The following is a 27,530-nucleotide window of genomic DNA, read 5'->3' as shown; positions in this document are numbered from 1 at the left end:
ACAAATAATGTTTGCGCGCTGTTGCGCGCGCACGACGTACGCCACCCATTGTAAAGCGCAAATATTACTCTGTATATTTTACCATATATTGGTATTTCAATTTAGTCTGTCTTTTTATTATGCTATGTCAACATTAATTAAGTTTGATAAAGTTGGCACCACCGTAGTTGGCTGGCATGTTGGCACCAATCAATGCGACTGCCCTAGCCAAACTGGGCCGAGCCTCAAGCCTCAGCAAGCCAAAGCTTCATTTGCAATGTATTGTGTCAGTTACTCTGTTTACTTGTGGCTTTGTCAAAATATGTGAAGGTATACTTAACTGTCGGGAATCGATCGGTGCGTACTAACAGCAATGCCTAATTCTTGTTGTGTGGCGGGCTGTCGTTCGGGGGGCAAAGGTAACGACGAGAAGGTATCGCTTTTCCGTTTCCCTACTGACCCCGAACGGCGCGAAGAGTGGAAATGCGCCCTTGGTCATGACAAAATTGGCGCGTTCTCTCTCGGCTCGCCACACGTACGCGTTTGTGAAAAACATTTTGATCCCGCAGACATCATTCGGCACGATGAGCGTGTAGTGAATGGTGACGTTGTGGTCCTGTGGCGCGCAAAGCCCAAGTTGAAACCCGACGCTGTGCCGCACTCATCAAAGGTGTTCCTGGCGGCTTCATCTAGGCCGAAAGCACGTTCTCGGCCAGCAGGAAAGCGACGCCGTATCGCATTGGAAACTTGCGGACCAGCCTACGCAGCGAAAACCGCATACCCGAACATCGGCTACACCATTGAAGTTGCCAGTAGTGGTGAGCGTCTGCACTCGTCTCAGCGGCCGAAAATTGCACTCTGATCACACCACAAAAACTGTCCCAAACCAGTCAGCCTCTGCTCCTATTGGTCGACAGGCTGCCGACTAGAATCGCGATTGGTTTGTAACAGTTTTGTGATGTGATCGTATCGTAATTGGTGCTTTAGTAATTGGGCAGTGTGTCAACCGGTGGCCCCGCTTTTGTGATGTATCCTTTACCATGCTTTTACATATGGTGCCGCGGCAGTCACCCGTCCAACTTTCTACTGCTATTCAAATCGCATAGCTTCGTGGCGTATTGCATTTTTTTTTTTTTTGAATTTTTCGTTTTGCACATTATGTATTCATGTGTGCGTGAAAAATGCACAGCATGGGCTTGAAAGTAAAGGCAGTTGGTCATCGTTAATAGTCTTGCTTTGCCCGACATCGCACTTTTCATTTTGCTATATTCGTGTTTCTATTTATTCTAAGCTCAAGCAAAAGTGGATAACCAGCTTAAAATTTGCTGCATGCTTGTCAGCTACTTCTCATAAAAATTAAAAGCAATGTAACAAAACAAAAGTCATGGGAAAACACACAAATTACAGAACTAGCACAGTGGCTGTGCTTTTCATTGTTTTCATCGCCCTAGTTCTTCTTTAAATTTGTTGGCATAACTAAGGTTTGGTTTGAAATTCTGCTGACCAAAACTGACAGTTTGGAGTGCACATTCTTACTCCACAATTTCTTTTAGAGCCTTACCAATGAGGAGTCGTTTCAACCAATGTAAATAATCGTCCTTCAAAGCAGCATTCTACACAGTCATGTCTTAACCGTACTCGTACCTTTTGAGATATTAAATTTATCTCCTGTGGAATATAGCACGTGCAATGCTTGCAATCAGTGGTCACCAAACACTCATTGAACTCGGAATGTGTTTGAACTTCAGGGAGATGAGAAGTGACACTACCAGCCATTACCAGAAGCTAATAGTGTTTATGGAGCCAATGTCACACTTTTGTGATGTATCCTAGACTTTCATCATGCTTTGACACATGGTGCCACGACAAAACTTCAAGGAAATATGGGGCCAAGTAAATAGTAGACACGTGTTTGCAGGTTCTTGCAACAAAAGGTACTTCAGTAGGGGGAAAATGCGCAGGCACTCAGGCAGGATGGGATGCGACAAATCTGTGTTAGCGGTACTAGTTGCTCATTTCATCTTTATAACACCTGTTACGTCTTTCAATTGAATTTTATCATTCCAGAGCTGCGTGGGTTCCTCATGGTTGGATGTGTCTGAAGGGTGGAAGTAAGTGGATGGGCAGTGCATTTTGTGGTATGGAGGTTGATCAGTTGGTGGTGGCTTCTGTATGGTTTATAATGATGTATGTCTTCCAGAAGGTTTAGTAGCTGTTTGGGGGCCTGAAGGACGGATGTTTGTTTGGCTGCATCTAGCATATTCTTATATAGTCATCAGGCTACTGTGGCTGCCTACTGCACCCTATAAAAGCAGCTCTTTGGTATAATAATCAATAGACAGACCTACTCATCTAATAAACTAAAGCCGCGTTCAGACTATGTGCATATCCGTCGTAAGTATTGTATATATAGCAGTGCGCATATCGGCTGGAACTCCCGTTTACGTAGCTTGCAACCGCGCATGTTCACACTGGGCCGTTCAGTAAGATACGTTCTTTACGACCGGCTAATCACCGCTGTGGGTCAACTGGGTCTAGCATTTCTCAACATGGCGCCAGTTAGCAAGCGGCTGATAGCGGAGGTCGAAAATGAGCTTATCATTGTCTGTGTACTCAACCTACGCAGACGGACGAATAATAGAAGAATATGGGTTTGTCAAATCTTCTTCGATAGCGCATGCCTGTCCGCATGGTCCGACAGTGGTCTTGCATGCCAGCTTCCGTCCTCGCGCTTCCCCAATACTCTTTTGGCAAAGGTCTCATGCCGCCGCCCCGCAACACTCGGTCAAAGGAGCAAAGCAGCATTCTTTTTTTTTTTTTTTTTTCAATAACCCCCGCTCGCACGTAGTTCCGGCGTGCGGTCCGCCTGCATCCCAGCTTGCGATTTTACCAGTGCCCCGGAGCAATCTTAGAGACGGACCGGGGCGGTGACTCAAAGGTCGTACTACTTTTTTTGAACTTACTCCAAACAAAGAGCCAGGGTGTGCGACAGACACATAAACGTCCGTGGAACCTCGTCCCCCCTCAGAAGACGCTGTTTTCTTTTTCTCTTTTAGGGTGAGCTTCTTTCAAACATCAATGGGTCCGCGCCAGCTCCATTCTGCTGCCCGACCGCAACGTCGCCACGCATTGGCCTTTCGCTGCAGGCCAACAGTTCCCTCACTTGTCAACGAAGCCGGTGTGCTGCGAGATGCACTGGGACGAAGCGAGCATCCCCTGCTGCCATAACCCCACTTTTCTAAACTAGAGGAAGCATTTGGTTGTTGAGAGCTCGTGTTCGCACATGAAAAAAAAAAAAGATTGAAAAAGCACTTACTGCTTTTACTCAGCGCACTGGCAATTTGCAGCCATGGCATTGTTTAGCACTTCACTCGGTGCGATTTCAGCCACTGATAGTAGAGGACCGGCCTTTGCCGAGGTTTATTATGAGATGCTGATAATCCCATGGCGAAGAAGATTCCGCACTGCACATGATCAAGCTGTGGGCAGATACAATCACCGACACAACACCAATAACACCAGCTAGCCGAGACACTGCAACAGCGTAGGAGCATTGGATGATGTTGCCTGCTAGCTGGTTTGCACGCGAAATCTGGGAAGACCGGAAACCCTGTGACCAGAAGGAAAAACCGAAACGGCTGCGCGCATTGGTCGCGCAATAACAGACGTACCTGTGCTAGTCGTAAAAGTCGCGGGTCCTCCGACATTTATGCCCACGCTGGCTACGGACGTTGTGCATCTTACGCTTAATGCGACAGCAGTCTGAACAGACACGTTACAATGTTTTTGCACTTACACTTACGATCCTTACTGACAATCCGTACGTTGCGCACATAGTCTGAACGCGGCTTTACAATTTTATTTTATTCCCTGCCTGCTCTTATGGATTATAGGTGGTTGGTTGGTGATGGTGGGTGCGGCTTCCAGGGGTGAAGATGATTGGAGGGCAAAGGGGTGGGGGGGGGGGACGCTTTATGGAAGGTAACAGCGGAATTGCACAACACCAGACAAGCAGATTTAGTCCAACTAAAAGTGGCAATGCTAAAATACTTCGTTCAGGTCTTGCTGATTCTTTATGTCGTCCAAAATCGTCACTTGCCAGAGCTACTCAAAAGGAAATTAGTGGGGCTGCTGAAATGTGCACTGCAGTCTATCGTTTCTACTTTGTGTTCTTTCCTTGCTTTTGCATCCAGGACACTATTCCTCATGGCTTGCATGTTTAAGCAATAACATGAATGGAATCGCGTGTATGCTGAAACTGGAAAGTGAAGACGCTGGGCTCTGGACACATCACGTGTATGCACACTGCTACAATCATCAGCGGGCACTGCACTATCTTAAATGCAGGAGTGAGCAAGTGCTAGTGAACCGAGTATGAGCTTAAAACTGTCTTAATATCCGTGTTTACTCTCTGCAAGTGTGTTGACCACTTCCCTATCGCCTTTCTTGGTGCATGTTCCACTTGCTGCTGCACATTTTTGGCGACCAAATATTTTACATACTAGACCAGCCACTCATGAGTCTCCGATGCATACACACACAGGGCTTGTACTGCAAAAAAATGGTGTCATGCATAAATCTTGCCAAAGCATGCGACATGGCCAGTATCTAGAGCTTCTCTGCTTAACGCAACAAAACTAAGTAACAAAAAAAGAAGGAAAGTGCTTCCAACAGTGTGGAAAATATGTTTTAAGACATTCTGTATTCAAATTCATTTAAGCAAGGCTCACTGAGGAAAATGAACCGTACCGTAAAATTTCGTGCAAGTCAAAATTTCGTGCATGCCAAGAGTATAGGGAGCGTGGATGTACAGCGTGGAAGACAGGGGGTGCTATTTCGGAACAGCGCATAAATGTAAAATTAGTAGTGAAATTAGGGGGGCACTTACTCAGAATTTTATGGTACTTTTCTTTTCCTTCTTGTAACCTGGTCAGGTGATCTGTACTTCCTTTCTGTGTTTTTGAGAAAATGAGATGCACTTTTATGGAGCATATTGTGGAGCAGAGTCACTCCATTGATACCTTTTCTGTTTTTCTTCAGCTTTTTAAAATGCCTACAAAGGTGGTTATTTACACACTTACCCTCCTCTCACGATAACACCCAGAGAGATTCTGATGAACCACATTAATGTCGCATTCAGTCAATTTAACATATCCTTCTCTTGCTTTGCGTACTTGTCAGATTATACCAATGTTTATAGTTTTGCAGACACAGCCAGTCGAGGTACTTTTAAGGCGAACTGTTTTATAGGCTCATAATTGTGGACAGGATTTGTGCGTATGTGGAGGGTGTCGCACCGTCATTGTCGAGAGATGAATGAATGGTTGTATGAGATAGAGGATTCACGCTTACGAAGGGGAAAAAAAAAAAGCACGAATCGACGTAGAAAGCCTGCGAGATATGTGCTGCAGCATAGGTAGAGCCGCCGTTGTACTACCCAGTCAGGCTTTTCTTGGCCACCACAAAGCGGCGCCATCCTACTCAAAACTCCAGCGCAAGATCCCTATGAGCAATTAAAGGTTTTCGCCTTGAAAGGAAACTAAGCTTGCATTTGTGACTTTTTAGTGGCTAGTGCAGTACACTATTAGATACGTGACACGAAAATCATTGCTTGAATTTCACTGTGTTTCTCTTGCACAGTGTAAGAATGTATTCTTACACAGTGTTTTCCTGCCAATCTCATCGTTTACGAGAACACTGACGAGGCTGACCAACTGTCTACCGAGAGGAAACACCGGCATGCAGGCGCAGAGCAGAACGCGCAAATCTGAATTGGAATTAGCAGATGTTAGTTTGAGAATAATTTTAGTAGCCTGTTAATGCGACCTGTTGACCTCGAAATTCTCCATCGAGCATTCTCGAGGCCAACAAATTATGCAGCTGCATAATTATATACAGTAGACTCCCGTTAAGACGAACTCGCTTAAGATGAACCCTCGGTTAAGATGAACAGTCGAGGTCGTTTGTTTGGTTCCCCATAGAGGCAGTGAAAAATAAATCCGCTTAAGATGAACACTTTGCAATCGCTAATCGGTTAAGATGAATTTTCATGGCCGGCTGCACCCCACCCGCGCAGCTTACTCGACCGTCTGAGCAGCGCTTCAGCGGAAAGAAAAAAAAAAAAAGCTTTTCAGTGCCACGACCATCCGTGCCGTCGACGCACGCAGACCCAAGCACATCGGCGTCGGAAATGCGATTCTATGAAGGCGGAAGAGTGCCGCTGCTCGTCCTCTCCCACCGTTCCCCCGCTCACTCCCTTTGTCCCCGCAGTAGGAGTAGGTTCGCGTTTCGCGTCGCGCCGGCTGTCTTGGTACGACCTCGGGCAAGGACGAAACAGAGCGCAGAAAGGAAGAGAGAGAGAAAGAAAAAAAGAGCATGCGCGGCCCGGCCAGCAAAACTAGCGAAACGCGGGAAAAAAAATGGTGAGAAGAAAAAGCAGCCAATGACGTTTCCCAATGGTGACAACGTGATAGTGTCGTCATGCCAGTGCTACCGAGCTCCGCGCCTTTGCTGACCGCCAACAACGCCTACTACGCAGTGCACAGATCCATTGTCCGTGGCGGGTGTGCGCGTCGTGTCCCGCAATGTTCTACCAGGCTGTACGCTGTCACCTCGGGGTGTGCACTGTTTGTTTTCGTGCGCGCCGTGTTCGCCATGTTGCTACTATGGCTAGTCGGCCAACAACTCGAAAAAAGCCGCTTGAGCTTCATGAGAAGGCCGAAGTTTTGACCGAAGTTTGCGCCGGCCGGCTTTCAGGCTTTCAAAGACTGAAATAGCGCGCAAGTTCGGCATCGCAAAAAGTACCGTGAGCGGTATCGTGAAGGACGAAGTGCGGATTACCAGTGCTTTGGAAGATTGTGAGTTTGCGCCGAAGCGGAAGAGGATGCGCACAGCTATGCACAAAGACCTTGAAGACGTTCTGCTTGCCTGGGTGAAGGGAGTGCGCAGTGCGAATTTGCCAGTGAATGGAGTGCTACTGAAAGCTAAGGCGGAAGAAATTGCCCTGTGACTGAATGTCAAGTTTGCGTGCAGCGATGGGTGGCTTGACCGTTTTCGGAAAAGGCATGGACTGGCCTTTCGTTGTGTTGTCGGCGAGGCCGCTGCAGTGGATGAAGCGGTCTGCAGCGATTGGAGGCAGAACAAGATGAATGAACTCATGGACGAATATGACCCTCAAGACGTATACAATGTGGACGAAACTGCGCTTTTCTACCAGCTACTCCCAAATAAAACGCTCGCATTTGCTGGTGATGACTGCGTAGCGGGCAAACGGAGCAAGCTTCGAGTAACGGTCCTCGTGGGCGCAAATATGACTGGGACTGACAAACTAAAGTTGCTTGTGATTGGCAAATCTAAAGCACCACGCTGCTTTAAAAACATAAAAACGCTGCCGGTCACGTACATGGCTAATTCAAAAGCGTGGATGACGCAGGCACTTTTCGAGCAGTGGCTTCAAGAGATGTATCGCCACTTCCAGAGACAGAAGAGAAAAGTTCTCATTGTTGTTGACAACTGTCCCGGACACGGCCACGTCGCCGGACTTCATGCGATCCGACTGGAGTTTCTACCAGCGAATACAACGGCGAAGCTGCAGCCTATGGACCAGGGAGTAGTAATAAGTAGCTTGAAGAGGCACTATCGTCGCTCTCTGCTGCAAAGGATGCTGATTTGCATGGAGAGCAGTAAGGAGTACACAGTTAAGTGCTGTCCACTTACTGACGAGCGCCTGGGAGCAGGTTACTCAAGCCACTATTGCCAACGCCTTCCGCCATGTAGGATTTGTGGCGCTTAGTGATTGCTCAGTGCAGAATGACTGCGATACTACGAATGAGAACCACACTGCGAACTTGGAGGATAGAAGCATTGTTTCTGCGCTGAGCAGTAAGGGTGTGGTTATTGACATCAGTGCGTATGTCAGCATTGACGAAAGTGTGGAAACGTGTAGAGCTGACACACTGGACGCTCTGATTGAAGAAGTGCTTGACCTACCATCGGAAACTGCTGCTGAAGATGACAGCTTGAATGTTATGCCTGAATCTGCTCTAGTTACCTGTGATGCAGCTGATGCCTGCCTAGACACTTTAGTGCAATTTTTTGAATAGTGTGAGGGCACTGAAGGGTATCTTCAAAAGTTAAGCGAGATGTCTGCTTTTGTAGCAGGCCGTCGATTTTCACGACAGACACAAAAAAAAAATAACAGACTGGATAACAGTCAACAATGCCTGATGCCTTACTACTGCAAAGCGTAGTAGACAATCATTAGTCCAATAAATGCTTGTATTGCAGTTTATTTTCCTGAAAGGCCATTTTATTCATTTGTTCTCATATACGAGGTATTTGGACACACTCTGCATGCTCAAACATCATTTTTTGAAGCACTCCTGATTAGACGAACTTCTAATAAGACGAACAATTTTCATGGTCCCTTGGAGTTTGTCTTAAAGGGAGTCTACTGTATACTTATATGTATCAGTTATGTATATACTTATGTGATACTTATATGCATCAGTTATATATATAGTATGTGTAGTTTATATAGTTATATATATATACTTATATGATATTTATATGTATCAGTTTTACAATCAATTTCATTGTGCGGTTGCTGGCGATGTCGGCGAGAAGGCGATTTATGATGTCTTCCTTCGATCTTGCAACGTCGAGATTTCGGCGAGCCAGCTCTTCACGGAGGTAATCTGCAGTAAAGCCCGCGAGGCCCTCCGGCGTAGCTTTGTTCTAGTTCACGAGGAGCATGGCGATTCACGGTGCAGCACAAAAAGCGAAGCGGTAAAAGACGAGCAGCGTGAAGAGTTCACGCAGAGCGAGCGAGCTACTCACTCTATCGGCAGGGCAGCACAAGTAGCGAAGAGGCGAGACGTCTCAGGCAAAGAGGGCGAAAGGCTTCATAGGGCGGGGAGGCGGCAATATAGCGGGCGAGAGAAGCGAACTGGACAAAGAGGAATGCGGGTTACTTCATCAGGCGGGCGAGTAAGGACGTTTCCGGCATGGCTCAAGGTCGGCTGCGCCAGTTGTGAGGGCATGGGCGAGGACTTAAGGCTAAGGAAAAGGCTGGGCGGAAGTGGGGCGAGGCGTCCGGCATTGAACAGGGTTCAGGTAATGGAGACAAACTTTATTAACGAGGCATGGTGCCCCACTACTCAGCTTCACGTATCCGCGCCGAAGAACGCGTTCAACTGCAACTCGCACACACACACCACACTAGGCTTGGTCGCTTGGCCTCGGTGGAGCTGTAAGCGGTAGGTGGCGCCAATGGTGAGTCGCTCACACCTGGTGCCGGTGAAAAGCGCCGAATGGGTCACACCAGTGGTACCCGTTGTAAGGGGCGATGGGTCTATCCGAGTGTGCGGAGACTTTCGTATGACAGTGAATGCAGCCACAGTGATGAAACAGTATCCGTTGCCTCGAGTGGACGACATTTTTGCTAAGCTAAATGGCGGAGAAGTAGTTACGACGTTGGATTTACGCCAAGCCTACAACCAGTTACTTTTAGACGAGGATGGCAAAAAGATAGCAGTCCTCAACACTCAGAAAGGCCTCTTCTGTTTCAACCGATTACCTTTTTGCATAAGTTCTGCCCCAGCTATATTCCAGAGGCGGATGGACAGCGCTGCTGGGCGATATTCCAGGAGTGCAGGTGTACCTGGATGATATTATCATCGGCGAATAAAAGGACGATGTATCAAGGCTCAAGAGGGTGCTGCAGTGGCTGCAGGAGTGCGGTCTCCGACTGCACAAGGAAAAGTGCAAATTCCGGCAAGACGAAGTAACTTTTCTCGGTCATCAGATCAACGGTAAGAGTCTGCGACCGAAGGACGATAACATCAAAGCCATTGTCAAAGCCCCGGAACCTACTTTGGTGAGTGAGCTGAAAACTTTTCTCGGACTTGTGAATTATTATGGCAAGTTCTTGCCCAATCTGGCCACTGTGCTGGCTCCGCTGTACGCCCTCTTAACTAAATAGGCCAAGTGGCAGTGGAACAAGGAACAAGAAAAAGCTGTTCAGAAAATTAAGCAGGCAATTGTGACTTCCAAGTTCCTTGTTCATTTCGACCCGGATAAGCCACTGCGGCTCGAGTACGACGCGTCACCAGTAGGCATTGGGGCCGTTTTGTCCCACCGCGTGAACGGTACCCCATCGGATTTCGGTCCAGGACACTCACAAAGGCAGAGCGTAACTACTCTCAGTTAGAAAAAGAAGCACTGGCCCTGGTGTTTGGTGTTGCACGGTTCAAGGACTACTTGTACGGACATAGGTTCGTGTTAGTAACCGACCATAAGCCTCTTACTGGTTTATTCAATCCAGGCAAAGCAATACCACCAATGGCGGCTGCGAGAATCCAGCACTGGGCCTTGTTCCTCGGCAACTACATCTATACATTGCAGTACAGCAAGGGCAGCGAGAATTCCAATGCCGAAGAGTATGTTTTCGTATGCCCAGTGTCTTGGGGAAACGGCGGTCAGCGCCCGGGAGGTTGAACAAATGACAAACTGAGACGCCACTCTTCAACAGGTCAAAAGGTGGATTGCCGACAGATGGCCATTGTATCTACAGCAGGATCTTCAGCATCTCCTGGCATACTTCAACAGAAGAACAGAGCTAACCATGAGCCACAATTTGGTGTACTGGGGACATCGCATTGTTCTACCTATGGTGGCGGCAAAGCATTTGTTGTGTCTGCTCCATGAGAAGCATCTGGGTATGGCGGCTATGAAAAGCATGGCGAGAACGCTGTTTTGGTACCCGGGTCTGGAGTCTGACATAGAGCAACTGGTGAAATCATGCGGTATTTGTGCACAGACCGCTGCGATGCCACCAGCACAGATACCTTTGGTGTGGCCAGCAACCGGGGAACGATGGAGCAGACTACACGCAGATTTCGCAGGCCCAATGGACGGACATATGGTGTTGGTCGTCGTAGACTCCGAAATGAAATGGATGGAAGCAATCCCAACGAAAATTGCCACATCGCAAACAACGGTCGACGCACTACGGTCAATATTTGTACACTTCGGCCTTCCAAAAACTTATGTTTCCAATAACGATCCACAATTTGTGAGCGCCATTTTTCGCGAGTTTCTGGCACGAAACAACGTAAAGCAACTCACAACAGCCTCTTATCACCCACAATCGAATGGTTTAGCCGAAAGAGGTGTGCACACACTTAAGGAAGGGCTAAAGAAAAACCCGGGAAAAGATCTGGAAATACGTATAGCTCGGTTTTTGTTCTGATATCGCCGAACGCTTGTAAAGGATGGCAAATCCCCCACGGAATACTTATTCGGTTACCAGGTCCGCAGAAAGCCTGCCAAGAGTAAGTGCAACTAAATTTGATGTTGAATAACCGGTCTGGATGCGCAACTTCAGAGCAAGTTGCAGGTGGATTCCAGTAGTGCATGGTCAACAGGGTTCCAGGATGGTCTCCGTTGACTCGGATCAAGGTCTTCAGCGGCGGCACTTGGACCAACTGAGACATCGGACTGAATCAGAAGACAGAGCCCTTGGAGAAGTTAGCAAGCGGGAACCTGCGGACGACGCTCTGACCACGTCGCAAGATAGCCCAGAAGCATCCGAGACGGAAACTGGCCCGCCAGGTTTGCGAAGATCAGCCAGACAGGGACGGCCACCTGTACGCTTGAATCTTTAAGGGGGGGGAGAGATGATGACCACGTGATGTCATCATGTGGTCATGACATCACCGACGGGCTATAAGAGGAGCTGCCTGAATAAATTGTTTGTTCTTGTTGCGTTCTACCTGCATGATGCTCTATAACACTATGGATTGACGCCGCTCGTTAACCTCTACCACTTCTCAATTACTCACAACTGCTGCGGACACAATTTTGCGGACGCGGTCTATGGACAGAAATCTGTGAACATAGCGAGGTAACGCTTTCGCATTAAAACCTCTGCACTTGACGAGGCGCCTCCAAGTTTCGTGGTGGAAGAAGGGCATGTTCCTTGGTCAGCTGACACGTGTGATGTAGGCGTCTCCTGTGCGCAGTTTCTTTTGAGGGCTCAATGATGGATCTGAGTCTTTTTATGCTTCGCAGGCTGTCCTTGAGGGCAGTACGACAGTAGCAGGTGCGGGCCGCTTGCTGCTGGGCACCCGTGTCTGCTGACTGTCGTTTTCTGGGAGGCTTGGTCAGGTATTTCAGAAAAATACTGGGCACAGCATTCGCCAACAGACGCGGGTTTTTCTCGGCCACATTTAAAAGTGTATTGCCGCTGAACTCTGCATAGAACGATCTTTAAATCATATGCTCGGGAAAGTGCTTCATGCAGACATAGTCACTCGTTCTTGATACAGCGCAAAGGACGCGGACGAGAAGGGGGCACAAGCAAAACACACATGGGTACTTTCTTTTTTTTTTGAATGAGAGCACACGGATGTAAAAACAAACATTGAAAGGGGCCCTTTGTAGAAGAAATGGAATTTGCTTATGTGGATGCTTGGGCGAGTTGGAGTTCCATAGTTCATCCAACCGACACGGACGAGAAGGCGACACAAAGCGCTTGTACGTGTTTTGTTCGTGTCCCCTTCTCGTCCATGTCCGTTGCGCTGTATCAAGAACTGTGGGCCATCAATTCTCCCAAGCATCCACATAGGGGTCACTCGATTGCAATATCTTATCTGCTCTGGGGATTGCCCGGTGCCACAGTTCTAGGTGAGCAGGGTCCGACAGAGCTTTAAAGAGACGCTTGATCTGGACAACTCTGGTAGCCCGGCCTGCAGCTGAGTACAAAGCACCTCTTCGCCATAATAGCATCTGGTTGACTGCTTGACCCGGCTAAAGTGTGCGACAGCAACAGCAAACAACACATCACAGCCACCAAACACAAAGGCACTGACGACCGTCCGTGGCATCGGCCCGAACTGTCGGCTTGCACAACAATCACTTGTGGCTGATTCCAAAGCACGACACAAAAAGCTAGTTGTAGCAGACTGTTCATGCACGGTGCCTGCCACATGGGGAAACACAAGACCTCACGTACACACCTTCCGATGAACTGCATAATACACTGACAAAAACTGCATAAAAACGGCACCAAAAGCCATGCACCCCGCTTAGCAGCGTGCGCCGCTCTGCAAGCGAATGGATGCTCTGATGCAGCGCCTCGTGCTGCTGTGATCAGCGCGCGTACTAGAAAGCGAACACAATCTGTGCATGCTCTGCTCCGCGCCGGGCGGTCAGTTTCATCGCCTAAATATTCTTACACTGTGTGCAGAACTATGGTTGTTGTGCAGCCACTATAGATATCTTTCAGTATTTTCACGCATAGCTTGCCTACAGCCTGATTTTACAATGAATGCATCAATCAAATGCTTTCTCATAGTCAATTATTCTAGGTATAGAGGCCAGTTATATTCTGAGCACTGTTCTATCACCGGGTGGATGGTGTGGGTATGATCAATGTTCTGTTAGTGATTACGTTAGTAAATACTGTAAATAACGGATAGTAATCTGATTGATATGTAATTTTTCAAATCCTTTCTCATGAATTCAGATAATGTTAGCATTTAATGATCCCTGTACCTTTGATGTCATCAGGCATTGCGTATTCAGGGTGGCCAGTTTTTCTAGCATGATATTGTCATATGCCGTTTGCAGCAGATGAGATAATATTTACAGGAATGTGACTTTTTATTGGGCTGACTTGCGCCCACAAAAGAACTAAGCAAACGGTGGCGGCGATAGCAACAATCGTGCTCAGCGGTCATCGATCTACGAATGCCTGTTGCAACCGTCAACATTCAATTTAAAGGTGGCGAGGAAACACCTAGATAAAGCCGCAAAAGGTGACTAGCACAACCTCGAACATTGCAGAAAACACACACGAGTGGCTGGAATCTTCAAGGCACATCTCGACGCATCTTGCACGACAAGAAACTGACAAAGTGGCGTCTTCATGACATTCAAGTTGCGGAAATCAATGCAGAAGTGAAGTGTGCCATCTTTCTTCTTCACTAAGATGACTGGTGCTGCCGAAGGGCTCTTAGATGGCTGGATGATGTCGCCATGAAGCATTTCGTCGACTTGCTCGCGGATGGCTTGGCGTTATTGCGGCGATACACGGTAGGGCTTTGATGAAAAGGTTGGGCATGTTCGTCTGTGATAATGCGGTGCTTTGCCAACGTAATCTGTCGCACCTTTGACGCTGAAGAAAAGCACTCGCTGTAGCTTTCAATAAGACTGCAAATATCTTGCCTGTCTCAAGGTAGTGCTCTGTTGATATCGAACCTAGGTGGCTTGGATAGGTTGGGTGTATCTTCTTTGGGTTGGCTGGGGAGGGCGAAGACATCTCAACTGTCCGCTAGCTCTTCGAGGAAAGGGATCGTCGTGCCGTTGTTAAGATGCCGGTATTCTTTTGTGAAGTTTGTCACCAGAACCTGAGCCTGTCCTTCTCAGACATGGGCGACGCCTCTTGCGATTCCGAGCCCTCTTTCCAAAAGCAGCTGGATGCTTCCCTTGACAACACCTTCGGTGGTTTCGATTTCTGCGTGGCCCATGCAGACGATGACACTTGATCGGGGCGGCACGATCAAGTCTCCATCGAGGACATTTAGAGCGACGTGGTGCGTCGATGTCATAGTGGAGGGTATGGCATTGTCCGTTGAGAGTTTGGTGAGTTTCGAGCGAAGGTCTGTGATCGCCCAATGCTCACTGAGAAAATCCATACCTAGAATAACGTCTCGCGAGCAGTTCTGTATGACCACAAAGCTCGTAAGATAAGTACGCCTATTTACTGTCACTCTGGCAGTGCATTGCCCTGGAAGAGTAATAAGGTTACTACCAGCAGTGCGGATTAGCGGGCCATCCCAAGTGGTCGTCACTTTCTAGAGCTGGGCGGCGAACGTTCCACTGATGACAGAATAGTCAGCTCTGGTGTGGCGGTCACTGTGCAACCATCGACAGTAACTTCAAGGTCGCTTGTTCGCGTCCTTGCATTGTGCATGGGCCTTGGTGTCCAATCTTGGCTCCATCATTTATTGAGGTCACAGCCGGGGCACACCATTGTCACGTCGCTGGGCGGCGGTGTTGGCTTGCACTCTGGTCGTGTTGTTGATGTCATCGTACGTAGCGGCGGTGCCACTTTAGAGCCTCGGCATGTGATTATCGAAGTAGTCTTCATAGGGTGCTTGTTGTAAAAGTGGTGTCGTCGTCGCCGCCTGAGGATCTGTGGTTTTTCGCTGTTGAGCAACCTCACCTCCAAAGGTTGCTGCTCCTATGGGGGCAAGGGGACTTTCTTTGCATGTAACCATGGCCCGGGTACGCAAATCGGGCATTGTACAGCAATGGGGAGCGGTACCGACAGCTTGGTGCCTCTGCCCTGCGCAAGTAGTGTTCGATTTCTTCTGGTAGTTTGCCAGGACGGGGTCGTGGGGCGTCGATGGCAAAGCCGCGCAGGCCGATGCGTCTGTACAGGCAGTGGCATAAAATGTGGCCGGCCTCACCGCAATGAGAGCATAGTGTGCAGTTGTTGGAAGTCCTCCAGGCGTCGCATTTCCCGGTGCTTTGGCATTGGTCGTAGGCCTCGCGGGCAGGGGCCAAGGCAACGTTACTAGATAGGGTCAGTTTCCAAACTCCCCTGTCTCCCGATGCATCAGCGGCGTCTCCATTTCTGCGCCTGTCACCAGGTGACGGAACCTGCACACCCAGCTCCGTAGCTCCAGCAGACTGCCGCCGTGCGTGGCCGTACGTTGGTATCGTGCTGCTGACGCGCGCTTACCTTTTAGAGTTACTAGACGTAAGAAAGCATCTTATTTCGCAGGCTATAAATCTTAATTGTGCTGCTTACCATAAATACCACATTTGTTAGAATTCTGCACGCCACTGCAGCATGGAAGAAAAAAAAGGTGCACATCTTCCATGCGCATAGCGCGCTTTCCCCCGGCACAGCTATTTACATTTTAATCATTTGTGCCTTATTGGGGAAATATGTGGTTGGAATGCATTCACTGTTACTTACTGGTATGCTAGAAAAGTACACGATGTTTATTTTTCTTATTCAAATTTTATTGAACTCATCTAGCTCACATTTAAGCTAGAATGCCTTTAAAGCAATTTTGCCTTCTTCCTTGCTGCCTTCACTTGCTCGCTGTGGTCCTTTTGCTGCCTCGGAAACTTTGCATAAAAATGCATGCGTGTAACGAGATAAAACTTTATAATTCGGGAGCAAAGCTCTTCTGAGTGCGTGGAGCAGCCTACATGGACGAGAAATTTTTCCAAAAGTTCCTACACCATACTCCAAAACAAGTCGCCAAAAACTTTGTTGTCCAGTGTTTTCTGCTCAATACCATTAAGCATTTGTAAAAGAGCTCTAGATAGGGGCTTCAGAGCACGAGGTACGAAAGACTTCATCTCGGTGAGGACAGCTGCTGGTGGTACATGGCCGGCAGCAGTGATGGTCTCGAGGCAGTTATCGCAGCTAGAAAACCTGCTAGCTTTCTTTACAACATAGCCTCCAAAATAGTAAAGAACAGTTTCAAATGGAGTTGCACAATTGTAGTCATGCTGATTCGGAGCAGACGTTGAAGACTCGCTCAAGTGAATTTTGTGAAAGATTTGTTCAAGGTTCTCTAGCTCGATTTTTGAAAGAGCAGCTAGCTTCTTGCCACTGAGGCTCTCTTCAACTGTCACCAACACCGGATCTGCATCACCAGAGCAGTTTCCCTTGGTTGCTATTTTCAGAGGCGTGTAGTGGGAAATCAACCTGAATATCTGGCTGAAGAGCGTCACAGTTAGGTGGTCCTCGTGTCCGCCAAAGCTCCGTACAACACCAAAAAGTGCTACGGGTAAAAAGAGCAAAAAAAAAAAAAAACAGTTTACGTAATCTGCGATGGAAGTGACCCCTAAGGATAAAGGTAACATTTATGACATTTAATGTATACTTACTTCCAAGGGATCCTGATTAAGCTTTGCAGTCAGGAAGTATAGGACATTCTTTTCATGTAGCACAGAAATTATAGAAATTATTGAAAGAGTTTCACACGTTTATGTCATTCAGACTGCATTTCTGTGCATCTTCAAAGCTTGACGAACCGGCGTCCTGATAACCACCGCACTACAAATCGCTGCGATGTTCGTCTATTCTTCCACTACTGCATCGTACCTTGCGCTTCTTAACTGGAGGCTTTGTCATGTACGCTGGAAGATTAGGAAAAATTTTCGGAATAGCCCCATTGACGAGGGTCCACTTACCACGAGGCATTTCCACTGTTTTTCCGTCAATTACGTGCACGTAATTTTTCAGGACATCCTGGTCGTGGAAGTGGAGGTTGCATACTCTCGACTTGACAGATAACTCCCTGTCAGCTCATGGGATGGCTCTCTTCCATGCAGCATGGAAGGCATCGTCGCTGGGTGCAGAAAAGTAATGCCGTGACAAGCTGCTCGTGCAGCCGGGCACGCAACACGTGGGCATGACGACCGCGGAAAGGTTGAGGAGAGTCGCAACGCGTGCGGCTCCGTCGCTGCTGCCACAGTTTGGCCGTGGCACTGGCCGCACGTGAAGCCGGAATCGACGGCAGCGCCACTAAAGCACGAACCGGTGGTGGTTCCGCGCAACACTGCCGAGTTTTGAAACTGACCCTATCCAGTAACGTTGGGCCAAGGGGCGGCATTCGGAAATGGGATGGAAGGGACGGGAGCTTAATGTCGCATGCTGTGGAGGCGAGCTACGTAACGCACCGGCACAGCTCACAGCTGGTGGTTGCTCAGGAGCGGCCGTCTGGGATGGTGTTAGAGTCACTGCTTGGAGCAGCCGGCGAAGCTCTTCATGGGCAACTTCACGTGTATAAGGTCCCGAAGGCTGTCTCCACTCATGGATGCGCTGCTGTACTGGCTTGCACAGGCCAGTTGTAGTCGATCATAGCAGCACATCCGGGTGGCCATCGTCGTCTCCATGGTGTACACTTCCCTTTCAAATTCGGCCACGGTCTTTAGCAGATTTCTCACAAAGTGCTGCGAAAAACAACTCTTTAATGCCTCGCATCAAAAATCTCACCTTCTCCCCTTTGGTCGTGTTATGGTCGGCACGGCAAAAGAGGCGCTTCATTTCAACTTAAGTCAGGACAGGCTCATTTGGGAGTAGATCCTAGGCTCGTTCCTTGCGGATGACACTTGCAAAGGCTGTCAAAAACTTAGTCTTGAAAATTTCCCAATCTTTCAAAGCTGCCTTGTGATTTTCGAACCATATATGGGCAGATCTTTCCCAAGCAAAGTAGGCTTGCCTTAGCTTCGCTTCGTCGTTCCAGGCGTTGAACATTGCCAGGCGTTCGATAAAGTTGAGCCAGTATTCTGCATCCTCTTCCGGTCATCCTCGGAAACAGGGGAGTTGGACGAAAGTCAAGGGTGCTTTCTGCTCGACGGATGCCATCCACGACGTATGTCACGGTGTCGGGATTTAGCACCTCCACCAGATGTCACGTGGTGGTAGCAATGCTGTTGGCAACAAATGAGGAGGCAGTCTTCGCAGGAATCAACTCCTTATTGGGCTGATTTGCACCCACAAAAGAACTAAGCAATTGGCGGCGGTGATAGCAGCAATCGTGCTCAGCGCTCGTCGATTTATGAATGCCTGTCGCAACCGTCAACGTTCAATTTAAAGGCAGCAAGGAAACATCTAGATAAAGCCACATACGGTGACTAGCACAGCCTCGAACATTGCAGAAAAACATGCAAGTGGCCAGAATCTTTGAGACACATCTCCACATATCTTTTGCGACAAGAAACTGATAAAGCGGCGTCTCGCGACAACAAGCGTGAACAAACAAACAGTACAGAAACTACCCATACACTGGAATCACAGTGATAAGACTGCATGCTGGTGGCTGTCGAAAAAGAACAAATAAAAGATTGAAATGGTTCGCGGCAATATTCCACAATCCTTCCACAATCCTGCGGTTACCTGATCCTCCCCAGCTGCTTTCCCCCTTTGCATAGCTACTAAAACTTTTTTAACCTCCTCCTTTGTTACTGACGGAATGTCTGATTGCTCTTCACTACTGCCAATCTCGTCATTGTCCTGACTACTTTGGCTACTGTATAGGTCAGTATAGAACTCCTCGGCTACCTTGATTATCTTGTCCATATCAGTAATGACATTGCCCACCTTGGTCCCTTTGCACATACATCTTATATTTGCCTATGCCCGATTTCCTGCTCACCGCTTTCAAGCTATAGCTATTCTTTAGAGTGTGCTCAATTTTCCCCGTGTTATATACTTCCTTATGTCAGCCGTCTTACGCTTATTGATTAGCTTTGATATTGTTACTTAGCTGTATTCGCTGTTCGTGATGAGGATGAAGAAGTTCAACAGACTCCAAGAAGACGACGACGCTGAGTGTCGTGAAATCAGTGCCCTCATCAACGTTAGCTGTGCGGAGAGCTTTCAGACTGTAGATCTTCCACGTAACATCTCTTGGTGGAGGTCAATCAATTCGATCCCCTGTCACAAGCTGGATCTCCGCAGCGGCCGCCACGTCGGAACCACTACAATGACTACAGACGCCTCTACCTCTACAGCCGCCACACCTGCTGTTGTCATGGCCCATCCCCGTGACCCCGGAACCTTCTGCGGGACCGACGACGTCGACGTAGACGACTGGCTAGCCCTATACGAGCGCGTGAGCAAGCACAACCGGTGGGATCCCACACTCATGCTTGCGAATGTAATCTTCTACTTGGCTGGGACCGCGCGGGTGTGGTTTGAAACCCACGAAGACGACCTAACATCTTGGAATATCTGCAAACAGAAGCTACACGACCTGTTCGGAAAGCCTATTGGCCGCCACATCGCCGCCAAGAAAGCGCTCGCCTCTCGCGCCCAAACATCTACGGAGTCTTATCTCACCTACATTCAAGACGTCCTGTCTCTATGCCGCAAAGTCGACCAAGGCATGCCTGAGGAGGATAAAGTCGGCCATATAGTAAAAGGCATTGCCGACGATGCCTTTAACCTCCTGTTGTCCAGGGATTGCTCCACCGTGGACTCTGTGCTGCAGGTGTGCCGACGTTTCGAGCAGGCGAAACAGAGGCGAATATCTCACCGTTTCGACCGGCTGCCGAACACGGCTGCGAGCTCCTCCTGTATCGATCTTCCGACCCCTCGACCGCCTGCTAACGACAACACTTTGACACGCATTGTCCGCCAAGAGCTTGAGGCAATGACTCCCGCGGCCTCAATGTCGCATACACCCGACAACACCCTGGCTACTATATCACTTATTAAGGCTGTTGTTCGCCAAGAAGTTGCGAATATGGGCCTGCCTTCTGCCAGCGCCACCGACACCGTGGATTCAGGACCTGCACCTCCAGTGATTGCTGCTGCTTCATCCAGCGCCGGTTTCTCGCCCCGATATCGGTACCGCAACCCAAATGAATGGCGTACCCATGACAATCGCCCCATCTGTTTTACTTGTTCTCGCGTTGGCCACATTTCCCGTCACTGCCGTAGCCGCTGGTATACGCCATCTCGTCAGTTCACCTACGTCGACCACCGCGGAAACTATGCCCCTCGCTATACCTCACCTCGCCCCGACCAGACCCGTGCTGACCCTGTTTCCACTGTCCGTCCTGCCAACCGTTCACCATCCCCGCAAGCACGACGTTCGCGTTCTCCTCATCCTCGCCTCAGTTCGCCAACGTCCTACTCTGGCCACTTACCGGAAAACTAGCCAATGCAGCTCCCGGAGGTGACGCTGCATTTATGACCCGGACTGAAAAGCCTCTGTTGACCCCTGCCCTACAAAATAACCGTATCGACGTCCTTGTGGATGGAGTTCCCGTTTCTGCTCTAATTGATACAGGCGCCCAACTGTCCGTTCTAAGCTCCTCATTTCGTCGTCGCCTCAAGAAAGTCCTTACGCCAGCCGTCTCGTCCACAGTTCGCGTCGCCAATGGCAGCCCTGCTGCCGTGGTTGGCATGTGTACGGCGCAAGTTACAATTGCTGACCGTCATGCCCCAGTGTTGTTCACCGTCCTACATGAATGCCCCCACGACGTTATCCTTGGCATTGATTTCTTAACAGCCCACTCTGCCCTTATCGACTGCTCTAGTGGCCTACTTCGCTTGGACCTCCCGCTCTGCTCTGAAGACCCCTCCTGCTCACCCCGACTTCGATCAGCACAGTTTAGCCGCCTTCCTCCAGAAACTGCCGTTTACATCCCTATGTCGTCATTCCCACCCGTCCCAGATGGCGACTATCTCGCTTGTCCCATTACTGATGTCATGCTGCAGCGGCACGTCACCCTTCCTCATCTAATTGTGCACATCTCCCAGAACCGCACCACTCTCCCAGTCCTCAACTTCAGCTTTTCAACTCAAGTTCTGCCCGAGGGAATTTCATTAGCTTCGCTGTCCCCGATGACCGATTGTGCCATTTCAGCTCTGTCTACAGATCATACAACTGCCGTCCCTGCCAACACCCCCTCATCGTCCACATCGCGCCCTAATCCGCTTGACAGCATGATATCAGCTGATCTGCAACCTGAATTCGCCGCTGATTTACACAAGCTTTTGTTTACCTACAGTGACCTTTTTGACTTCGGCACCCGCCCATTGGGTCAAACGACAGTTGTAACCCACCGCATTGACACCGGGGACGCCAGTCCTATCCACAGGCGGCCCTATCGTGTTTCGCTTGCCGAGCGACGCGTCATTCAAACGGAGGTCGAAAAGATGTTAACGAATGACATAATCGAGCCTTCCAGTAGCCCCTGGGCATCCCCTGTTGTGTTGGTCAAGAAGAAGGATAACAGTTGGAGATTCTGCGTTGACTACCGTCATTTGAATAAGATAACCAAAAAAGATGTGTATCCTCTTCCGCGCATCGACGACGCGCTTGATAGTTTGCACGGAGCCAGCTACTTTTCATCCATCGACCTTCGTTCCGGCTACTGGCAGATTTCTGTCGACGAGAGAGACCGTGAAAAGACAGCGTTCATCACCCCTGACGGCCTCTATCAATTTAAAGTCATGCCTTTTGGCCTATGTAACGCCCCTGCAACTTTCGAACGGATGATGAACTCATTGCTGCGCGGCTTCAAGTGGACGACTTGTCTTTGTTACTTAGACGACGTCATTGTTTTCTCGTCGACTTTTGACAGCCACCTCTCTCGCCTTTCTACCGTTCTCGAGCTATTCCGTCGCGCCGGCCTTCAACTCAACTCAAAGAAATGCAGTTTCGGTCATCGGGAAATCAAAGTGCTTGGTCACTTGGTTAATGCTTCCGGTGTTCAGCCTGACCCTGACAAGATACGTGCCGTCAGAGATTTTCCCACTCCGCGTTCATCCAGCGATGTCCGAAGCTTTATTGGCCTATGTTCCTACTTCCGACGATTCGTCCCGAACTTCGCAGTCCTCGCTCGTCCGCTCACCCAACTCCTCAAGAAAGACGTTTCATTCTATTGGGGGCCTGAACAAGTTGCAGCTTTCTTAGAGCTTATTGCTGCTCTAACTACTCCACCAGTCTTGGCCCACTTCAACCCTTCCGCCAATACTGAACTCCGTACCGACGCAAGTGGTCATGGAATAGGAGTTATTCTCGGTCAGCAACAACACGGCCGTACAAGGGTGATTGCGTATGCCAGCCGCCTCCTCTCAACACCCGAACAAAATTATTCTATTACAGAGCGAGAGAGCCTGGCGCTTGTCTGGGCTACTACGAAATTCCGCCCTTATTTGTTTGGCCGCCATTTTACTGTGATAACAGACCATCATGCCTTGTGCTGGCTTTCCTCTCTCAAAGATCCTACTGGCCGTTTGGGGCGCTGGGCGCTCCGATTACAAGAATACACCTTTTCAGTCGTCTACAAGTCCGGCCGGCTTCACCAAGATGCAGACTGTTTGTCACGTCATCCCGTCGACTCCCCTAGTCCTACAGACTCTGACGATGATGCATGTGTCTTGTCTGTCTCCGCCTTTGCTAACATTGCCAAGGAGCAGCACCTAGATCCTTCTCTGCATTCCATTATCCTCCGTCTTACCTCCGACCGCCCTGACCCATCTCTCGCCTTATTTGTGCTCCACGAGAACACCCTATACCGACGTAATATGCGACCAGATGGCACAGACCTTTTGCTCGTCGTTCCACAACACCTGCGTTCCACCATCCTTGAACAGTTCCATGATGCTCCCACGGCTGGCCACTTGGGTGTCTCTCGCACATACGACAGCCTGCGCCGACGTCTCTACTGGCCGGGGCTCTACCGTTCTGTCCAGCAGTACATTGCCGCGTGTGAACTGTGTCAGCGTCGGAAGAAGCCCACAATTTTGCCTTCAGGTCATCTGCAGCCGATACCCATACCAACTGACCCGTTTTCCCATATAGGCATTGATCTCCTTGGCCCCTTTCCAGTTTCCGCCTCGGGGAACAAATGGATCGCCGTCGCCACCGATTACGCTACTCGGTATGCTATTACCCGAGCCATCCCGACCAGCTGCGCCACAGACGTCGCTGACTTCCTTCTAGAAAACGTAATTCTTCATCATGGTGCTCCTCTTGAACTACTAACTGACCGTGGCCGCTGTTTTCTGTCGCGAGTGGTTGACGAAATTCTCCGTTCGTGCTCCGTCCGCCACAAATTCACCACCGCATATCACCCCCAGACCAATGGCCTCAGGAACGTCTAAACCGTACCCTCACAGACATGCTGGCCATGTATGTATCTGACGACCATCGAGATTGGGACGTTCATCTCCCCTTTGTCACATTCGCCTACAATTCATCTGTCCATTCTACCGCTGGATACTCCCCATTTTATTTATTATTTGGCCGACAACCGTTACTACCCTTCGACACCTCCCTACCCACGGCAGACGCCACCAGTACTTACACCAGTGATGCCGTCACCCGCGCTCATGATGCCCGCCGGATAGCTCATGCCAGGCTCTCTGCATCCCAAGACTCCCAAAAGATCCGGTACGACAGCCGCCACCGTGATGTCCACTACACTCCTGGATCTCTTGTTTTGTTGTGGCTCCCGTGCCGTCGAGTGGGCTTGTGTGAAAAACTTTTGCCCTGTTACGCCGGCCCTTACCGTGTTTTGCGCCCCGTGACCGACGTCACCTACGAAGTTGAATCTGTGGTTCCGAAGTCCCCGTCCACAGCTCCAACCTCCGAAATAGTACATGTGTCCCGTCTAAAGCCCTATTATCAACGTTCTATTTCGCTAACATAGACCGCACCGGGACTGTGCTTTTCCCGCGGCGGGGGGGGGGGGGGGGGTAGTGTTACTTAGCTGTATTCGCTGTTCGTGATGAGGATGAAGAAGTTCAACAGACTCCGAGAAGACGACGACGCTGAGTGTCGTGAAATCAGTGCCCTCATCAACGTTAGCTGTGCGGAGAGCTTTCAGACTGTAGATCTTCCACGTAACAATATTTCTGCCAGTTCTAACTTGTCTGCTGGGTTGGAGGCTTTCATACCTTGTCATTTCTTAATCAAATCCTTTACCTCCTTAGACAGTATACCAATAAATTCAATTTAATTGAAATTAATGTCATCTCATTTGTGAGAAAGGGGCATTTCCAGCAGATTTGTTTCTTTTAATCTGAAGAATCGGATTGAGGGGAAACTGATCTCGTCTTTCACAGGAATTTCAATGAAAAAGGAAGTTAAGACTTCGCAAATAGAATGAGCAGAGGAGGCAAAGAAATTAATCCAACACCATGGATGCAGTGATGTTGTGTTCGCTTCTTTGCATTTTATTCTCATCTTATCTATTTAGTCTTATGTCAAAATGGACCAACTAACCCACAAGACTGTTTTTTTGAAGCTTGCGTTTCCTTTGCATATCCTGTATTTTTGTATGTTTAAGTCTGCTTTGCAAATCGTAGCCCAGGCACCTGTTGCATCGTAATGGCCAGCAGTGTCTTGCGACAGGACTGCGAGATTCCATGGAAGAGGGGCCAAAGCTGAAGTGAACTGAGACCTCCTCCATCTGTAAGGGCAAGGAAATACGAAGAATGGGTGTTGAGCCCCAACAAAGAGCAGATGGAACTCTTCCTTTTAGCATAGATCATTTCTTCTAATAAACCAAGTTACAGAAAACAACGAAAGTTACTCAAATCTAGGGATTTAATACTGTGTGAAAGACAAACTAAATCAGTTCTAACATGTTTTGCCCTCAGTGGAAGGCTCCGTCAAAAGAATGAACACTCATTTTATTATCGCCAGGAACGCAAGCCTCAACAAAACAGTCTTCCTTTGTCAGTAGCAACCTTTGTTTGCCTGCAGAAAGAAAACTGCAAATTAAGCCTTAGTCATGATGATGAGCAACCACATCTGATCGTGGTGCCTTTCTGTTGCTTTGTGTGAAATGAAGCCTTTAAGGAACTGCTGTTTCCAGGAGTGCACAGCATCTTCCAGAGAGCATCGCAAGAAAATTAATGATCAAGTCAGACAGTGCAAATGTGTATCACCATCAGTAACATTTTTCTCGCAGCTGCATAGTATTCATGCAGTATTAGCTGCTAATGCAACCGTGCAGCTCAGTTCCTAACCTCTTCACTCACCCTGTGTAGAAGGGCCAACAAGGCACTTCTGCTGTTACGAGCAGTGCCTTCCCTCAGTTGCCACTGGCTGTCATCACACTGCCCAAACTTCAAAAGCACTTGTTTCAGTATATTGTGACTTGAACCTGCCAGCGACAAATTTATTGGTTGTAACAGCACCTCTTTATCGTTTTGTTTTTTTTTCTTAGGTGGTGTGAAAAATCAGCATCTGACGGTGGACAAATCCTGCCAAACTAAGAAGACATCACAGGACTCTGAACTGGAAGACCTGAAGGCAGAGCTGCGCACCACAAAGCGGCAGCTTCGCCATTGCCAGCAGAAGCTTGTCAAAGTTACAGCGCATGCAAACGAACTGAGCTCTTTTGTCGACTGCTTTCAGAAGCTCTCGGACACGGAAAAAGAGATCCTCGACCAGTGCCTGATGAAGGCACATGCAAAGTCCAAAAGCTGAGGAGTAAGTGCAATTTCTAGGTTTTGTGATCGCTGTCACTTCCTTTATGTGCTACTGCCTCTAAATTTTTCGATATCAGTATTAGAACACTGCTTGAAAACACACTGCATTATCTGATCTTATTTTAGTTGCACTGGTGCTTGCTGCATTTCTGAGCTCGGTAAAGGCATCTGCATGTTATCCAAATTGATAATTTCATTTCAGATGATAAAATTACTTATATGCCTTTATGTGCTGCATTTTGTCTGCATCTGGTACACATGATTACCATGTTCAGGGATTCCAAATAGGCTCTTCAGCACCCACTGTTGTAAAGAGGAATGCTTGTGCGACTGCCTGTCCCTGAAGAAATCCACATTCATGCTCACGTTTCCTCATAAGGTTTAGTATTTTGGGCTCAGAGGAGGTTATTTTTTCTTTATTGTAGTGATAAAAATTTTTACATAAATCTTCCAAGACAGCATGATGAGGTTTTGCAACAGCCTATCACCACCTTGTAGTTTTTGCTTGTAGTTGACTGAAACTACCAGTGTGGGTAATATGCTTTTTTCCAGGTCTTCTCATGCTTCACAAGTACGCAAGGCTTTCTGAAAACTCCAGGGGTGGCAACTCCACTTTCATTTTCTTCCTGCCATCCATTGGCTGCTGGTCATTAATTTACACCTTCATTCTCAATGAATTTATCCATGACCCAATATTAAAGTATGTTCACACAATGTATTGCCCATTATTTCTGAAAGCTTTCGGGCGCAGAGCAGGGCAGTGACATGTTAGGCCCTTTTCATATCAAATGCAACGACTGCTGGTGTGACTATCTTTGAAAAGCTGGTGCTGCAGTGAATGCTATGTGGCATCTGAGTCTAGATACTCCAAAACATCATATTTCTCCATTTCCATTAGGTATTACCATGTTTACTCGAATGTAACATTTTTTTTTTAATGATTTTTGGCTCTCAAAGCCTACCCTTGTGTTATAATCGAATACTGCAATTCGGTTGGCCTAAAGCAGCGCCAGGGTACAGCCATATTGAATCCACCACTACTTAGTTTTGGTTTCCATGGTTTTACGGTGTTTTGTTGACAACAGGGGTACCAGGGAAACCAAGTCAGCCAAATCCCAATCCATCCAAAGCCAAACGTTGTGTGCTCGTAGGCTCAGAATCATGCTTATAACGCTCTTGTCGCATCTTTTACAATGGATTAGTGCAGTTACTTCTGTTGTTATCGCATATCGCACTGTGGCAACATTCCGTGCACAGTACGACGCTGTTTTCAAAAGAAAGCTATTTGGATAGCACAAAAAATTGAAAATTCTGCACCAGCTCGACAGCGAGACTTTACCTAATCTAGCATACGCGGGTGGCGGATGGAGCGGGAGGTGATCTTTAATTGTAGGCCTGACCGCGAAGGCCTCCGACGACATTGTCTAGAGCATGAGGATGGAACGGAAGACTCCGTTTCCGAGAACTTGGCCTCCAACAACAACGAATGAGCATTTTTAATGAGTCTGCAAGAGCCAAAATGCCTATTAAAGGCACTTTTTCAAGTCCTTATCTCATG

The 27,530-nt window shown here is 48.4% G+C and overlaps 1 protein-coding gene across 3 annotated transcripts; it reads left to right on the top strand.

The window, feature by feature from the left end:
- The first annotated feature begins 205 nt into the window (after positions 1-205).
- On the top strand, positions 206-27,530 carry LOC146190178 (uncharacterized). 3 transcript variants are annotated; one of them, XR_014707710.1, is made up of 5 exons: positions 206-797; positions 2,047-2,090; positions 9,627-9,856; positions 25,708-25,973; positions 26,525-27,530. XR_014707710.1 is itself a non-coding variant. In XM_084604909.1 (4 exons), exons 2-3 carry the CDS (start codon positions 2,072-2,074, stop codon positions 25,968-25,970), a joined length of 282 nt encoding a protein of 93 aa, XP_084461035.1. In that variant the 5' UTR covers positions 214-797; positions 2,047-2,071; the 3' UTR covers positions 25,971-25,973; positions 26,525-26,844. The 3 variants fall into 3 exon arrangements, 2 of the variants coding, with proteins under 2 accessions (XP_084461035.1, XP_084461034.1); XM_084604909.1 differs by lacking the exon at positions 9,627-9,856 and having other exon boundaries at positions 214-797; positions 26,525-26,844; XM_084604908.1 differs by lacking the exons at positions 2,047-2,090; positions 9,627-9,856 and having other exon boundaries at positions 214-797; positions 26,525-26,826.

The sequence above is a fragment of the Amblyomma maculatum genome, chromosome 5, assembly GCF_055883805.1.
Source record: "Amblyomma maculatum isolate TAMU_Amacu chromosome 5, ASM5588380v1, whole genome shotgun sequence".
Lineage (NCBI taxonomy): Eukaryota > Metazoa > Arthropoda > Arachnida > Ixodida > Ixodidae > Amblyomma > Amblyomma maculatum.
This window is presented reverse-complemented; position numbering and strand designations above follow the sequence as displayed.

Coding starts and splice junctions, on each gene's coding strand:
- LOC146190178 (XM_084604908.1), top strand. CDS start 353: ATGCCTAATTCTTGTTGTGTGGCGGGCTGTCGTTCGGGGGGCAAAGGT. Junction 798..25,707: donor CATTGAAGTTGCCAGTAGTG/GTGAGCGTCTGC, acceptor TTTTTTTCTTAG/GTGGTGTGAAAAATCAGCAT.